The 17,965-nt window shown below is 40.5% G+C and overlaps 1 protein-coding gene across 6 annotated transcripts in view; it reads right to left on the bottom strand.

Moving 5' to 3' along the window:
* LOC125660494 (lysine-specific demethylase 3B-like) overlaps positions 1 to 17,965 on the bottom strand; it is a 64,520-nt gene that overhangs the window by 13,057 nt on the left and 33,498 nt on the right. For 2 of the 6 annotated variants that reach the window (XM_048892332.2, XM_048892334.2), the window contains 7 exons: positions 13,046 to 13,131; positions 9,792 to 9,915; positions 6,023 to 7,592; positions 4,049 to 4,292; positions 3,643 to 3,750; positions 1,275 to 3,146; positions 438 to 602 (listed from right to left, as the gene is read on the bottom strand). In XM_048892332.2, coding sequence (XP_048748289.1) covers positions 438 to 602; positions 1,275 to 3,146; positions 3,643 to 3,750; positions 4,049 to 4,292; positions 6,023 to 7,592; positions 9,792 to 9,915; positions 13,046 to 13,131 — 4,169 coding nt within the window. Of the gene's footprint in view, positions 1 to 437; positions 603 to 1,274; positions 3,147 to 3,642; positions 3,751 to 4,048; positions 4,293 to 6,022; positions 7,593 to 9,791; positions 9,916 to 10,516; positions 10,653 to 13,045; positions 13,132 to 13,679; positions 13,804 to 17,965 lie in introns of those variants that run through there. The other 4 variants (XM_056149926.1, XM_048892335.2, XM_048892333.2 and 1 more) reach the window with 4 other exon arrangements.

The raw sequence follows: 17,965 nt of genomic DNA, 5'->3' as shown, positions 1-17,965 counted from the left end.
TTGCTTTTTCAAGGACAAAATTGATATCTGATGTTGATGATGTAACAACTTATAGAATCTAACAACTACCTGTTGTTTAACATTCCCCGCACAGACAAAGCAGTGATGTAATCTATACAACACACCTCTCACGCTAAATGTATTGTAATCTATACTACAACACACCTCTCACACTAAATGTATTGTAATCTATATAACACACCTCTCACACTAAACGTATTGTAATCTATATAACACACCTCTCACACTAAATGTATTGTAATCTATACTACAACACACCTCTCACACTAAATGTATTTATGTATGGAATACATGTAGAAATCTGGCTCAAATCACAGGATTAAGATGGTAGTCCTTATAGGAGTTTCACTAGAAACACACACATTCATTCTTTCTCTCTCTCTCATTAAATTGGTCCCCAATGACTGGTGGCCTACCTTAACATTCTTGCTGTCTTTTCCCTCCTTTTTCCTGACTTGTTTCTTTTTGTTGGTAGTAGTGGGTGCTGGACTGCTGTCATCACTATCCCCTTTGGATTTCTTGTTACTGGGCTGTGATTTCTTCGAGGGGACCTTCCTTTTCTGAGGGGAGGAGTCGCTCGTCTGCCAAACAAAATACTTTTATCACAACCAGAAAATAGAAACAGTGCCTTGTAATATTCTTTTATCATGCTGTTTAATACATACAAGGGCAATGCCAACATTCTAAGATAGGACAGCAAGATTTAAAATATTTTTGCTTGAAGCTCTTTGTGTTGTACAGTAGGCACAAATGTCAACAAATCTTTGCTTTGTTACTAACTGATTCACTATCTACAGCTCCACATCCCATGTAACATTTCCTAGTACAGTAAGCTAGGTCACCCCAAAAGTTACTGGGGCATCAGAATAATGGCAGCTAATTCTGGGCAATGTTCAGTTCACTTTACATCGTGTCTTGTATATTTTCACAGACATGTTAAATGTCTAGTTCAATTTCTTGGTATCAATTAATCAAAGCTAAATTCCACACACACTATAGATTATATGCTTCAAGTTTTGAAAAATCTTATCACATCTGAATTAAAAATGACCCCACTGTAGTACTTGTATCATATACAAGTAAATAAGAAACCAAAACATCAAACACTTTTGACATACGACCTTCACATACATATCATGAATCTGAAATGATCTAAATCTTGCATTTCTAAGCACAAAGATTGATGACGCACTGAAAATGAGCTTGCAGTTATATACATGTGAACTGCAAGAAATATCTGAGATTTGACCCACCTGCTGCGACTCCGTCTCTGATGCTGACGTGGTGGATTCATCATCTTTATCTTTCCCAATAGTTCCATTTGGAAGTTTGTAAGCACTAACTGGAGATTTGGTTCCCGGCTCTTTTTTGGGAGAAATGTTTGTCAGATTCACGTAACAGTTCTTGAGCTTGTCCTCTGCTTTGGGCGACATGTCATTATCATTTTCTGTTGAAGGTGACCCGGGTTCCACCTTTGTCTCCAACTTGTCTTCATCTGAATGTCTTTTAAGCCACGCCTTTTTGAGTTTTGGGTGGTTGGCAGCTTTGCTTTGGGATAAGGGGTTACTGATATGTGGTGGGGGGCTGGGAGCACTGAGTGTATCACTGTCTGTATCATTTATCTGACCATTAGCAACACGGGTTATTGTGTCCATCAGAGTCGATTGGTTACTAGAGCCCATGAGACTGGACTCTTCACTTGGCAGATTCGGGGCTGGGTCTGACTTTGGTTGTGAGGGAGGAGGAGGGGGAGGGGGCGGAGGAACAGGAATCTTTTTACTGTCTGTTAAATCAGAGTCCTGAAAAAATGCATTTTGAACAGCATTCTCTACAAAAGACTTAAAGCTGTCCATGAATCCCGAGGTTCCTGGTGTGGGAGTGGATGAAGTGGAAGAGAGAAGCATTGACATTGCTGATGAGGTGGTCGCTGCAGAGGAACTGACAGAAGTCTGACTGCTAGTGGTGGTATAGGGTGAGGGGTTAGTCAATATCTGGGGTGTGGTGACTGGAATACCACCCCCTAAACCAGGATTATTAGCCCTGGTGTCTCCTTTCTGTCGTTTACGATTGCTGCCTTCCTTGTTTGGCTTGCGTTTGACGCCCTGTTGCCCTGTTGAAGATTGTGTGTTATGTGACGAGGTAGGCGCCATACTGTGGGTGGTTGTCAACAGACTGTGACTGTTGCCATGGTGATGTTCTGCTGCTGGGTTGACACTGTTCTGAGAGTAGATGGGGTTAGGAACCAGACCCTGTTGAATGAGGCTGCAGCTGTAGTCCACTGATCCTGTGGGTAAGGACACGGGGGGCTGGGCAATTGCCGCCGACATGTACGGAACATTACTGCCACTGGAAGAGACGGGGGATTTAGATGAAGGGCTAGTATGGGGCTTTACATCAGTCCTGTGATAGTTCACCGGCTGCTGCATCACTGCCACGTTTAACTGGTGAGGACTCGCCACACGCAGGGGGCTCTGTGTTCTTGGTCCGATATGTTTGGATTCGGTGGATCTAAATGCCGACAAAGCCGATACCTGCAGTCCCGAGGAGGAAGAGGAGAGATCAATAGACTGTTCCTGGTGTGGACTTCCGTGGTGATGATTTGGGGTGTGGGCTGGCTTTGGCTGCCGAGGTGAACGTGAGGAGATGTGTTGAGTATGATGCGAATGTGCGGGGCGTGGACTAGTGGAATTGGAACCATCCTTGCTACGATTAGTGACAATCACTGAACTATGGCCGTCCTTGATGAGTGGGGGAGGAGCAGACGACATCTGACTAGCCATATTTGCTGCGTGGGCTAGACTTTGTTTAGAAGAGTCAATATTAAGTTTCTCGTCTTTCTTGTCCAGACCATGGAGATGAAGCTGATCAGGGGAAATGTAGGAAAGTTGGAACGGTTGATAACCATATAAACTGAAGTTTGGTTTTTCTGCCTTCACAGGAATTGAGGCACTGCTACTAGGGGGATAAACTTTGTACGCCTCACTTTTAGGGAGTTTCTCTGACTTTATTTCTGATTTCTGAAGCTGTTCATAAACTTTCTGCTGTTCGTAGCTCTGTTTGTAGAATTTCTCTGTCTCCAGATATCGTTCCTGTTGTCGAATTGCCTTCAACATTTGCTCTCGCTCCTGAAAAGTCAAAAAAGTTCAACTTCATTAATTTCTCCACACCAAAAGAAGTGGGTCAGTGATCTATATTTACTCAGCCAATTGTCTTTCCAGAATCAATGTAATGGTTGTGGAATCTGACAGCAAGTTTATTACAGAATCAATAAACAATGGTCAAGTTTCTCTGAATCTGACAACACAAATCAATAGCCTGTTAATGGATGTTTCTCCCGGAGAGCAGAATGAAAGCAAGGCAATGCGTTATACAGTGAAAAATCATTAGAGGCAATGACACATCACCAAACCAACCCTGCACAGCAAACAAAACAAGCACACATAAGCCCCTACCCCAAATCTACCAACACATCAACCACAGACAGCAGCATCTGCCCTCACATCTAACACACAGCATGGAGTGAACGAGTCCCTCCTATCCCCTCCCAGCCCCTGTTACTAAGTGCTGCATCCCTACGGCACGAGGAAGCGGAGTGTGGTGAATAAGAGCAATGTAACTGACCTGCTTGTCATCCATGGGTTTAATACTCTCCTCCATTTTATTCAATGGTCCAGATTTAGCAGTCCCTAATGTTATAGAGGGGACAGCCCATACGCCTCCCATTCCACCCTATCAAAGGAGTTATAAATTCATCCCAAGTCTCAACAAACATCCCCCCAACAATTAATAGACTATTTACACTAAGTCCTGACATATCTCTCTCCATGTCTCTCCATGTGTGTCCAACAGCTTCCCATTACATCTGTTTCTTAGAAGACACACCTCTGTAAATTTATCTGAAAATCAGACTTCTGACACTACCCCCTTTAGAAGATGCCCCTCTGTAAATTTATATCAGTATTCTGACACTTTCCCCTTTAGAAGATACCCCTCTAATTTTATAACAGTATTCTGACACTATCCCTACCTCTTTGTTCCGTAGTGAGCGGGCAAAGTGGTCATCCACAGCTGCCAATGTATCGGCCGATTCCTTCAGGATCCGCTCCCGCTCCTTCTTCTGCTCCCTCTCATGTTCCATCCTTTTCCACTCCTCTCTTTCTTTCCGTTCTCGTTCCAGACGTTCTTTTTCCATTCTTTCCTTCTCAGCACGCTCTCTCATTGCCTGTTCTCGTTCTCGCTCAATTTTGTCTCTCTCTCTTTCAACACGTTCCCTAAAACAAAATACATTCCATGTAAAATCCGATCATGAATAAAATGATATGTAAAATCTGATCTTGAATAAAAAAAAGTAAATTCTTATCTGATCGTGAATAAAATAATCAAACTGTAAAATCTGATCATGAATAAAATAATCAAACTGTAAATTCTCATCATGAATAAAGTAATCAATATGTAAAACCTGATTATAAATGAAATACGCAATCTAAATTCCAATCATAAATAAAATATTCAATCTAAAATACAATTGCTTAAGACACTCAATGCAAAATACAATCATAAATAAATCATGTGATGCGTGTCTAAAGTGAGAAATAAAAACATGATCATGTGGTTTCATACATGTATAAATTTGTGTTAATGCTGATGTGTATAACACAGTTTGACAAGTTGTGTCTTGTGACTGAGCAGCTGGTCGACAACATTTATCTCAAATCGCCACCAGCAGTAGCAGCCTCACCCTGAATCAGTACACCACAATCAACTTCAGTTGATAGGGCGGGGGCTAGATATAGAAAACTTAAACGTGGAATCCTAGGTTAACTTACACGACAAGCACTTACTGTTTGTAATTAAGACTGACACACATTTCACGGAAATAAAAACTCTGACAACATGACAGCATGAACACAGAAAATGTCCATCAGGCAACAACTAGTTGTTAAATAAGTGTAATTATCCTAGTGGAGAATAAGGGAATCTACAGTTCATATCAAATTGAATTTTCACAACTATTTAGGTCAGTCTGAATCCAACACTAACCTTACCAAACACCACTCTTACAAACACACAGATCAGGTGGCCATGTTTTATTTCCCTAAACATCTAAGCATATCTCATCATGTTCTAAGATCAAAGGTTGATTTCTGTTCAACACTGCTTAGACCTATACCTTCTGAGACAGCCCCCAATAGTAGTTGTTTTGATTGCCTTCACCTAGGTGTGTATCTAACTATTAGCTTTTGAGATGTTCCCCATTAACACATGATTAATAGATTTATGTGGACGCTCAGGGTTCACCAACTCTGATCAAACACTAGTACAAAGCCATTATACAAAGCTATCAATAGCTATTTCAAAACACCATCTACTTAGTCAATAACAGGAATTCTAAAGACTTAATATTAAAGCCCTTCTGTAAGGTACAAGAATGACCTACTGCCAAATAAGGAGATCGAGTGGAAGCCCCTGGGGAGTTTAACATTAGTGTATGTCTGTCACCCTTCAATGCCCAAGTCTGTATACACTATCACCCATTGGTGCCCTGCACAAGATTTTAAACTGATACACCATAAATGTCATTAGACTTGCTTTCATGTTCACATCTGCTGTGAATCTCAAGTAGCTCAGAATTTTATTTCCTGAACACATGTAAAATTCATATACCACCTACATTAAATTCATAGCAGGCTTTGTCAGGGAGTTGCCTTCCCCCTTTGAAAAACACAAAGTGAGATAGCTGAAAAGGCCACTACTTATGCAACCCATCAACTCTTTATAACTAAGTAGCAAGATTAAACACACCATGGAATACTCGTTATGTTTTACGATCTAGCCATCTAAAGATCACTTGCTTCCCCCAAGGGTAAAGATCATTGTTTGTTTGTAACAGCAGGTACATGATGTGTTAATCTTCCTGACCTTGTGTTCAAAGTCACAACATGTTGAGATGACACTTGACTCTTTTTTTAGTTACACACAAAACATAGAAATGTGAGATTACCTCTCAATGCGTTCCTGTCTTTCTCTCTCCAGCTGCCGATCTCGTTCCATCCTCTCCTTCTCGATCCGATCCATGCGTTCCCTCTCCATCCGTTCTCGCTCAATCAACTCCCGTTCCTTGGAGAACAAGTGACCGAGGAGATCCTCCCGGTTCTTTGGCAGTAAGTACTGGGGTGGGATGGGGATGGATGGGTAGGTCTTCTGCCACAGGTGCTCCAGCTGGGGCATGGTGAGGTTGGCGGGGTAGCCTCCCCTGGACAAAAGCAGCTGATACTGCATGGAAGCCAGCTGTTGGTGTTGGAGAGCTGCTAATTGTGAAGGGTCCATCTGAGCCAGGGAAGGATGCATGCCCAGGGCGGCAGTCAGGTGATGGGGAGGGTACTGTAGTGCTGGGATCACATGGTTAGGGGGGATGGGATGTGAGGGGTAGGAGGTGGTGGCAGGGATTGAGGGGGTTGGGGTGGCTGCTGATGGGATGGGAGTATGAACGCTGGGATATGACTGCTTCTTATGGCTTCCCAGCATGCCATGAACATTGCTATGTACTGGATTTTTTCTCATGAGTTCAGGGTCCCTATAGGGATGCACAGGTTCTGTTTTATCAATGATTAACGGACTAGAAGATGGACTGTTTTTCTGAGATGATCTAAGATCATCGAGTCGAGATGCTGGTCTCCTATCCTCATTTAATCCTGAGTTAGAGTGTTCACTAGCTCGAGAACTTGATCGAAGGTCATCATTATTCAGACTGTTTGAAAGAGAATTACATCCGGACACAAGATCACTGATATTATTATTATTCCGTAGCTCCTTGCCGTGTTCATGTAAATAAAAATCGGCAGTGGAAATGGATGACAGATAGCTACCCGTGGATTTTGGCGAGACAGATTTATTAGGTGAATTAGATTTCTCCTCCTCTTGGTTTGAACCGGCACTTTCAGCGCGGGAGAGTTTGGCAATTTGATCAGTCACCGAGCGATTGACATCGATACTGGCATTAATCTGAGCCGGTGATTTGTCAGAAGAGGTATTGCTAGCTAACAACCTCTGTTTCATAAAGTGCATATTATCTTCTATATTGGTTTCGTCAGACTGGCACTCCTGAGTTGACGGGCATTCGCCCAAGGATTGGGTATCACAGACTGAGCTTACTACGCTGCCGGTGTCTCTCGAGTCGGGAGAGTTCGGGGAACTCTCATGATGGGACGCGGAATCACAGATAGGTAAGTCCTTCTTAGTTCGGCTTGGTCGCAAATTTAAGCATTGTTTTGCAGGACTTTCAGAATTCGAATTTTTCCGGGATCGTTTGGAGGGAGCTTTGTCCTTTGAGATCTTGCTATCACTAGACGTGTCTTTTTTCACTGCTCTTTGTTCAGATTTTGATTTGGATGAGTCTGCCGCTGCCTTGGATTGATCAGGTTTGCTATCGTCAGATTTTGTCACTTTTTTCTCGACTGAACGAGATCTTTTTCCTGAGTTTCCGTCCGCAGAGTCACTAGAATTCTCCGAGAAGTCAATTGGTTTCCTTTTCCTGTCTTTGACTGCCACCGGTTTTCCAGCTTTGGGTTTATCTGAAACAAGGAAAAATTACATCATAACAAATTAAAGGAACAAGCTGAGGGTTAACCCAACAGTGAATCATGGTCACATAGTTAAATTTACCTGGGAAATTCTTCTACCTCTGGGCTCTCTACATATCTTATCAGATGAGAACTAGAAAGTCACCTCATAAATAATACAGGCCTAGTCGGATTGACTTGTCATTTAAAACCAGCACATTATTTTGTATTCAGTGCTGTGTCTCTTTCTGTAGACACACCGGGAGAGTCTTAATCAATAGTATTTATTTGCGTAAGTCCCGTGCTGGATTTATGCCAGATTGTTTAAAAAATTCTTTCAGGGAGAAAGTGCCAGCACACAGAATGGCCCACAGACTCCCAGCCTCTATTGTGAAGTCACTGTATTTAGACGTGATCTTAACAAAGTGACAGTCCTTTAAATTCATAGATTTTTAAATGAAAACAGAAAACCAATCCCGCTCAGGAGCTTATGAGCAGACATGTTCTCCAAAGCGTTTTAATTTTCTTTCCTCAGCTTACCTAACAATTCAAAGAAAGCAAAAAAAAAAAAATGAGGAGAGAAAAATCTTTTCATTTCTGCCTTTGCGGATATGAATATTCATATATTATCCGATTAACAATTCATACTGTGAACTCTCAAGATGATAGAAATCCATTATATCTACTCTGACCTGGACTTTAACACCATGTTGCCATTAAGTACAAACAAGTTATTAATGGAATGCCAATTTAATTATTGATATCCCGATTCTAATCCCTGATCATGTGATTGTTCAGGTGGATCCGTATACAGGTATATTACCTCGCTTGTTATCAATCACAGTCCGGATCAATCCAATCACACAACCATACAAGTACTCCCTGTGTTACCAAGGGGAAAGATAAAAAATTAAGATGATGGGGAGGTAGGGGGGAGGGGGGTGTCCCCAACCTGATCATCTACTTGTCAGCATGGTCAGGATAAATAAAGAAACAAGATGGATGGAATTAATGTACATTTTAATTTCGACCTTTGCCCCCTGCCCTGGGTTTTGGGGCTGATTATTACAAGCGTTGTGGACTTGAGTTGCATATTATGCTGTCTGCCTGACACACTGATTTATTTGCAGAATTAGACAGTTGGCTGACATGCCTGATGGCTTGTTTCCTGCACAGAGTCCTAAACCTTGTTTAGACAGAGATGAACATGGTTTTCCTTCACCAGTGTCCTGGTACAAACATGCACTATTTCAGCTGTCATCAGTGTTTTGTACACTTAAATGTTTTGATGTATATAAATATCTGTATTTCTTCAGCATTCCGTGTTCACCTAGCAACAAATGCCTACCTCCGTACAACAAAACAATAACCAGTAATAGCTTTCTCTAGCCGTGCCCTGGGACAACAAAACAATATCCAGTAATAGCATTCTCCAGCCGTGTGCTGGGCTATCAGATCAGCTCATTATCGGACATTTTTCTATAGAATACACAATGAGTGAACAACACTGAGATACCAGTAAAGCTGTGTTTGGGAATGACCTAGCGATTATCCGCATCACAAAACCTGGGCCCTCCATTATTTCACCTTTGATGTTGCTCATCACAAAAATGTGTTATTAAATGATTAGCATTCTTTGCCAACTTTCTGTATTATACAAAGCTCACTTTTATTTTTATCTGGGCATAAAGTGTTAAGAGAAATTTCTAACATATCTTGATATTGTTTTAAATCTTATTATTTTACAACGCAGCAACATGACTTAGAACTTTTCACAAAAAGAATTCGACCTGTTTTTTTTTTTTTATGTCGATATTCTCCGAGTTACATTTTCTCAGGGATTATCTACTTCACCAGTAAATTGTACGACGTTCTGTTCAAACTGTGGAATGGGTAGCCATTTTGTCTGAATAGAACAGGTTTCCTCGTATAAATCTACCGTCAACTTGTCATTATGAATGCTAAACATGTGTGAATCAGACATTCAGGTAACTAAATCCTGGCATTTGTCACAACATCTGCCTACTGTATTATCTGGGGCCTCCCTGTTACACAGGACAATTGAGGGTCCAAAGGTCACAGATTATACCTTAACAGTGAATTATTCTCTCCCAAAATGAGGTCACGACTCCCTCACGAAATCTACGTATTTACGTCTTTTATTCTCTATTTGTAAAATATGTACTATTAATAAACAAGTGAAGACCTTACCTTTTTCTGACTCCTGCTGCTCCCCAGCTTTTAGTGTTGAATCCTTCGGTTTGATTTTGTTATTCCGAACAGATGTATTTTTGTCTGTGTTGGATGGTGCTTGTTTGGATGTTGGATTTCTTGTCTACAATGAGAAAGAAATTATTCCCGATATCACCAGAGTGATGACACGTCGAGCACACACAGTCAATCTCGACAGAAATAGTCAGTAACAAGGCCAAGCGTAATCTATCATCCGGCAAAACCACACTGTACGGAGATTAATCTCCTCTGGCACGAGATCAATTACTGTGACTGTTTGTACACTTGCAAGTGTGTACAAACCTAGACATAGTTTGTTGTAAGAACATCGCCAACACACACCTCCCTGTACAAGATACAAGTATCAGCGGGAGCACAAGGTCATAGAAATGTCAAACCCACAATTCAACGTTCCAGGTTAACAGTCAAATCAGGAAGGCAATCCCTGGTCAGAAAATCAGCCGTTTTTTCTGTGTCCAGTACACAAAAGACTTCAGTGCAGAATTGTAACTCCTGTACTTAACATCTGCAGTCAATCCCTCTGCCTGATAATGAGGCTGTATCAGTTCTGTTGCACAATTTGACAGATCTACTGATTCAGCCAATCATTAACAGCTTGTTAATAATGGAGATTCTCACCACAGCTTCTAACACTGAACAGTTCAACAAGTCAATAATGCCTTGTAAAATCAATTGGCTCTCACCACAAACAATTTCTTCTCCCAGACAAAGCGCACATTCCTCCGACAGCCCAGGTAACACACCATGCCTGCTAAGGAAGGCTGACCTATTTTTAATGGTTGACTGCTCAAACAATGAGATAAGCACAAACAACTTTTGAATTCTAACAGTTTGAAATTTAATCTGCTGTATTCATCAACCCTATAAAGACTCTTTATCATGCAAATGTAAACTGCCTGGAGCTTATTCTGCAAACCCCAATGTTTGATAAGGCAGATAAGGGACCATCTCAAGACATGGATTACACAAATTCAGTGGCAATCAGGGGAGAGAAAGGGATTGGGGCTGTCATTGTGGACACTGTTACCGACTCCTTCTTGTCAGTCCCGCAGTTCAAAGAAAAGTCAATAGAGTTTTATCACAAATGTAGATGATTATAAAGGATTAAACCATTTAACTATGGAGAACTTGTAAGATATTATGAACTTGTTTCTTATCCTTTTGTGTATTTTCATAATGAACTATGTTCCTTACCAAAGAGCTTAAACTTAACCATTTGTTTGTTCTGATTTTCCAGCAGTTTTTAAAAAGTCTGACAAACAAAAAGTTGAAAACAAATACAATAGATAGAGCACTGCCATCACACCCTGTAAAGCTGGCGTGAATGTGAATTATATGTTAGAAGGCAGTAACAAATTAACACCAAATAAAAACACATTTACACAGCCCTCCTAATAGGTCTCCCAAATCACGTCGCATGTCCACAACTCCCGTCTTGGCTGGTCATTTGGTCATGTCATAACCAGAATTTCCTGCAGGCAGGAAGACATCAGGACAGTCATGTTTGTGACCCTAATTACACAACCATCATTGTCACAACATTTTACGCCAACTCGGCGTGTTAAATCTCATTCTGTTTGGAGAGATTTGGGCCGCGCCATGTCACCAGGGGCCTTGCTGGGTTTTAACGTTAATGACTGATGGACTGATATTAGTTAGAAACAATGGGGGAGAAGATATAAACAAAGAAAAAGCCTATAAAGACTAGGGTCAATACTTTGACTGCTATTACTATAGGAGGACAGACTCTGAACAGAAATTTTATGGAACATGAGATCGCATTGAAGTGAAGAGTTGTAATTACGATATCCTTAGGTTAAAAAAATTTCAACATGTAGTTTGTAATGTGAAGATCCCTAACATAACCTTTGCTTTGGGCAAGACATTACACTTCACAATTAATTGATTACAAACTCTAACCTCACCATATCTGTCAGAGAGGTCAAAGTTTACATCGTACACAGTTAAAATTTGTCACAATCACGAGATAGCAAGGCACTAGAGAATTCTGTCACATCCTGGCTTAAAGATAACACACACCAACCGGTAACACAAGATCAGCTCTGTAAAGTACTTAAAACCATGAATATATAGAACACAATGCAGCATTATTAAAACAGCAAGGTGTTTGTATTAATATCGACGACTGGGCTACAAATAGGGCCGCAGTCCCGCGATAATCAATGCAGCATTGTTAACTCTTTGTCGTCATTCGCATAGGAAACCAAATGCCATAAAATATTAATAATACATACAGCATTTAAACAGTCTACCCTATTAGACAACTTTAAATCACATTCAATGAAGGCGGTAAATTAAACACAGTACATGTTTATCACTGGGTGCGCATTTTTATCATCGACATTTAAATTCAGAACCTCTATTTACCTGTAAGCAGTCCTACAAAAATGTAAACATAATGTCATAAAAATTTTAACTAGGGAGCATGTGGTATCAGATGAACATATTTTCCGCATATTAAGTACGAGGGCACACAACACTGCTATCACTGCGTGAGTCATTCCTCTCTCTCTCTATATGCACTAATGCAGCATGTCAGAAATGTAACCAAGTCCCTTGTGGCTTTCTAATGAGTTTGGAAGAAGCTTTTAATTTTCAATTTTTTTTTAAATTATGAATTAGTGTACAGTGTCTATAATTAGTACACACAAGACACATCATTTCAATGACAGTCTACACATCAAAATCTCCTAAACTCTGATATTTCTACAATTACAGATGTTTATTACCACCATTTATTTCTTTGAAATGGCTCCCAGGAGTTTAACAGTCAACATGACAAATCAGCCTCCTGTTAGAACCTGGCCAGATTTTTAAGAAACCATCCCTGTAGGAAAATCCCAAGTAGGTTAATGGCTTTCACAGCCTGACCTTGGAGGCATCTGACAGGGGAACCCTCACACTGAAATCCTGCCTGTGGGACTCAACACAACTCCACATCAGTCATCACACAATATCCTGAGATGAAACATTTCATAGGTGTTTACATTGTTTCCCTTAGGGGACCCCTCCCCCTCCCTGGATTGTACAAGTGAGGAAGGCAGTTCTTTAAAAAGTTGAGCCTCCCTTTTCCCCTGGACTAGCCCCAGTAAGATTGACCTTCACAATTTGACATTGATTACAGTCCTCTTTGTCCCATCCCTGATGTATGAATACAATGGAGTTGTGATCTGAATACAATAAAAACTTACTGTGTTCGTCTGTTGTTCTTTATTTGTCTGGCGTGTTCTCCTAGGACCAATTCCTATTTCCACTCCTCGTAAAATTGAATCCACCACTGAAAATTGAGAAAAAATCCAAGGTTAGAATCAATCTAACATAAAAATTCGTAGAGAGAAAGTCTGGCTGGCAAACAGAAACTGCCTCGACATGCACTGACAAGGGAAGTCTGCTATCAGAGCGCACTCAAGAAGTGGCTAGCTGTAATCAATATGACTCATGCAAACAAGCTTTCAAAACCGGATGAAAATAGCAGAGTGGTGTGCGGTAACCCCATTCATTAAACAATGCTAGTTGATCAATTCCATTTAACAGTACCTAAGCGCTGTTAAAGGGAGTGGGTATAAAGGTAACTCACATTGATCTCTCTATTGTCCGCACTGGTTAAAAGTCTCGCTAGAGCAGTCACTGAGAATTGTCTGAAACCAGGAGTTTTAAATCATCCACACCACAAGGGTACAAATCAGACACCAAAAAATTAGGTCACAATCCGCTTTCACCATTAAAGGGTGACATATCTTGGCTATAGGTAGGGCCCACACAAAAAATAGTTCCCAGTTATTAAATGTTGATGGGAATCTCACACATAATATGGAAAAACTAAACCTGTTGAATCAATAGTGGAAACTCTCTGTGGAGAAATGATAGGCTGTGCTTCACACGTTAGGAGCTAGCTGCTGGCTGTGATTGCACATGCCCAGTGTAGCCCGCTTCTCTCGCCTCTGGTGGTGTAATGGCTGTTTGCTATGGACAGATGATAATTTGATGGCTTGCCTCTAGGGCTCAGCAAAAGGTGAAGGTCACACAATCACACAAAGAAAAACAAGATGGCTACCTCCGGCTTTTCCTAGATCAAGCCTGTGATCTGATTTCATTTTAATTAATGAGCCACAGCAATTATCCTAGCAATGCAGATGTATTATTAATTTTCCAGGAATTTTAAACAAATAAGTTTCAGATAAACAATGAATAGGGTGTGTTTATGACATTACAACCACAATTTATAAGAGGTTTATGTTGAAAAATGCACTGTACTCAGCTTGTGGTGCATGCATGAAAGAATCAAAATGATTCCTTGTAACTTAATGAAACTGGGCAAATGATTTGATTCCATGTAACTTATTGAGACTAGGTAAATTGTATATCATTATTCAATTATCAGGAGGCAGTTTCCCACGGTCATGAACTTAACAATACCCAAAAGACTTTTCAAGTAACGAAAAAATGATACATATCATTAACTTCAGAGCAGACTAGCACGACACCATCTCGCCCCATTCTAGTTGGGATTTCCAGAACCTGATGTCAATACACATTTTCTATTAAAACCTCCCCACTCCTATTGATTTTTTCTGGGTGGCAATTCTTGACTGTATTCACAACCTGCCTTTGGAGTTCCATCTCCTCCAGTAATGTAGATACGTAGACATTCGGCCATTGATCACCATTCACCACATTTGTTGACGGAATCAATATCGCGCGTTGTGCCTGATGAATTTCTATCCGCTGGATTTCTCTATGGCTTTGAGACAAGATCGTTTTTCGATATTGCAGTCACAGGGGATCAGAGCGAATGTAATTAAATTGGGTTATATTCTACAGCAAATAAAGAAACCCAGGCCTGTCCTTTGTTGAACTTGAACAAACTGTATGGTACTGTAGCAGTACAACAACAGGGTGTTTAATGATCAACTCCACTCACAGACAGGGACTACTGAGACAGACTAAAGAGGGTACATTTATAAGGATCAACTCATGATGGAACATGTGATAGCTAGACCACAATAATCATTTTAACAGACCCCCCGCCCCCTTCTGCTTCCTGCACATTCTCTCAACAGACAATACTTACAGGTCTAAATACCAACTTCTCCTGACAACAAATATCTCTACCCAAACACCAAGATCTTCTTATGATGAGCCCTGAACATGCTAGTTATTTTCAGAATTCTGCAGGGAATAAGCTTTCTGTATCATGGCAAATCTGATGTATATTCCAATGAAAAATACAGAAATTCTTACGTAACCCTGCAGAATTCTGATGTTTGGCTGGAGCTGCAGCTCTCAATGAGGTCAAAACAAACAAAGAAGCCTAACAGTGAACAATTCTTGTCTGGATCTAAATAGCTGTAGAGATAATGGTCATAGATTGTGGGTCAAACACACATAAACAACCTGCAGATAAACATCGGCTGGCTAGCAATGACCTATGGGGTTATCAATGTCACAGTGTGTCCTCTGTTGAAGTGACCACCCCTGTGGACAGCTGAAGTCCCTGTGGACTGCTGCATGAAGTCCCTGTGGACATGTAATTTGATACACTTTTATCTCCTATACCAATCCTGCTTACTCCATCATGTCAATTCACACATTTCCATCCTTTATTCAGGGGAAGCAGGAAATCCCAATCATTGTTGTTATGGGAGGTGTTGATGAGTTGTACAAGTGTTGAATGTCTTTCATGTCTTAAAGCTGCTTATATAATCTTTCATTGAATCCAAATAATTTACATATTCCCACATTAGATAATAATTTACAAAGCAAGTTCACTGTGGCTAAACTTCACATCAGAAATACAAATGTGGCTTCATTCAAATTTACAACCAGAAATGCATAACTTTAATGTGATAGTAAAATTCACTTAAGGCAACACACACAATTTTAATGTGATACAAGAAACATTCTGGTTGGTTTGGTTGTATAATGTTTAACATCACTCTCTGGGAATTTTTCACTCATGTGGAGACATCACCATTGCCAGTGAAGGGCTGCAAAATTTAGATCTATGTTTGGCACTTACAGCTTTTAAGCAGGGAGGGATCTTTATCATGCCAAAGCTGCTGTGACACGGGGCCTCGGTTTTTGAGGTCTCATCCGAAGGACAGCCCCATTTAGTCGCCTTTTACGACAAGCAAGGAGTACTGAAGATCTACTCTAACCAAGATCCTCACTGGAGCAACATTCCGCAAATCATAGGACGAGTGGCATTAGAAAATCTAATCTAATCTGCACAGTAACAAAATACATACACAAATGCGATACTAACAAAACTTGTTAACTGTTACATACACTATATACACAAGATGTGTCCTTTCAATGCGATACAAAGTTTTCTAGGTCAAAGAGCCAGAAAAAAACCCCACAAAGTACCTACAATACTGGCAGTCTCTAATTGAAGAGTCTGACTGTAAACAAAGTATCTGTGTTGGGTGGCCCTACAGACAAAACGCCACATAGCTACCAGCTTAGTCACACATCCCCAGCTAAGGACAAATGTCCTTTCTTCTGTTTATGAAGGACACTGAGAAACAACAAGCCTGGCCTAATAAACCTTGTGGCTCCCTTCTGGAATTGATTTTCTTTGCTGTCTTTGCAGTGTGTGTGAAGGAGCTAACTCCAGACACAGTAGTAACACAATGGGAAATTTGTTCATTTCCTCTAGTTGATTTAACACCTATCCTATCCTTACAATTGACAAAGTAACAAAATATTACATACTGACTACTCTAGTTTTTAAGGAAGTGATAGCAAAAAAGTGAATGAAAATAACAATAAAAAAAAATTGTTGCATTACAGGTTAAATATCAAGGTTAGATAACAAACTTCACAGACTGATTCAATGAACCAAGCTCTGTCAATGCATTAGGTATAGGGTACAAATTCCTAGTTGTGTGATTGACAACAGAGAGAGGTTGAAGAGGAGCAGCTCATTCACACAGGAAATAAGACCCTGGATATAGAGGGGAAGCAGGATTTGTTTGTTGACTTATACTTATAAAATTAACAAGGTTTTAGTCTTCTTCATCCATGACATTAGCCCAGTCTGGCCTCAGTGTACTGATGCAGCAGTGCTGGTTCAGGGTCAAACGCATTTGGTCAACAGAGAGATGAAACACATGGTGGTTTCTATAATACAATAGACAGATGTTCACAGAGAACCCAGAGTTAGCTGATTTCAGAGCAGAAACAAATGCAGGGGGACCCACAGATTGTTTCTTTGTTCTGGGTGCTGGCAAGCTGTCTGAGTGGGATTAGTGCAAATCACTACAGTGCTAGCAGAATCTGGAAAGATGCCCAAGAAAAACAGCCAGGAATGTTGTCATGCTCTCTCTCTTGTTTTCTCTCTCTTTACAAGTAGCATGCTTTATCCAAGCATTCACCAGCAGACAGGGGCTCTGTATGGCCTTATCTTCACCTCTGATCTTTCTCCGTTACCCCTCCTCCCCTTCCCTCCTAACAAACACACCTTCCATCGTCTTCACCAAGCAAGAATTATCTTTTATCAGCAGAATGCTAGAAGTCCCACCACCCACACACAGAAACTGACAGTGTGCAATGAGGCAGGTTACGTAATGCTAGCATTTCACTTGTCAATAACTAATCAGGTCAGGATACAGGAAACTGATGGAGAAGATGGTAACCCACAATCGATACCTGCTGACAATTAATGACATGATTCATCTCACACAGAACCACCACCCAAACACAGAACCATCAAATTCCTGAAAACATCATCCACAGTATTTTAAGCTGTGTGTAACGGGGTGAGGGTTATTTACTTGTCATTTTTCAAATCAGAAAACACCATAAATCTTAAGGGGGGGGGGGGGTTACTAATGAATGGCATCCCAGTGCAAAAACTTTATCATATTCAATCAAAACCAAAAAAAAGAAGCCTTTTATGCAAAGGAAAACTATTTTAAGCAAGGAAGTTTTATTTGAAGCTCAATGTGACAGCTATAGATAAATTCATACATACAAATTGTCGACGACTATTCATAATGCCAAATCATATACTACACTTCCCCCTATACTACACTTACACCTATACTACACTTACCTCCTATACTACACTTACCCTCTATACTACACTTACCCCCTATACTACACTT

Source organism: Ostrea edulis, chromosome 9 (genome assembly GCF_947568905.1).
Source record: "Ostrea edulis chromosome 9, xbOstEdul1.1, whole genome shotgun sequence".
Lineage (NCBI taxonomy): Eukaryota > Metazoa > Mollusca > Bivalvia > Ostreida > Ostreidae > Ostrea > Ostrea edulis.
This window is presented reverse-complemented; position numbering and strand designations above follow the sequence as displayed.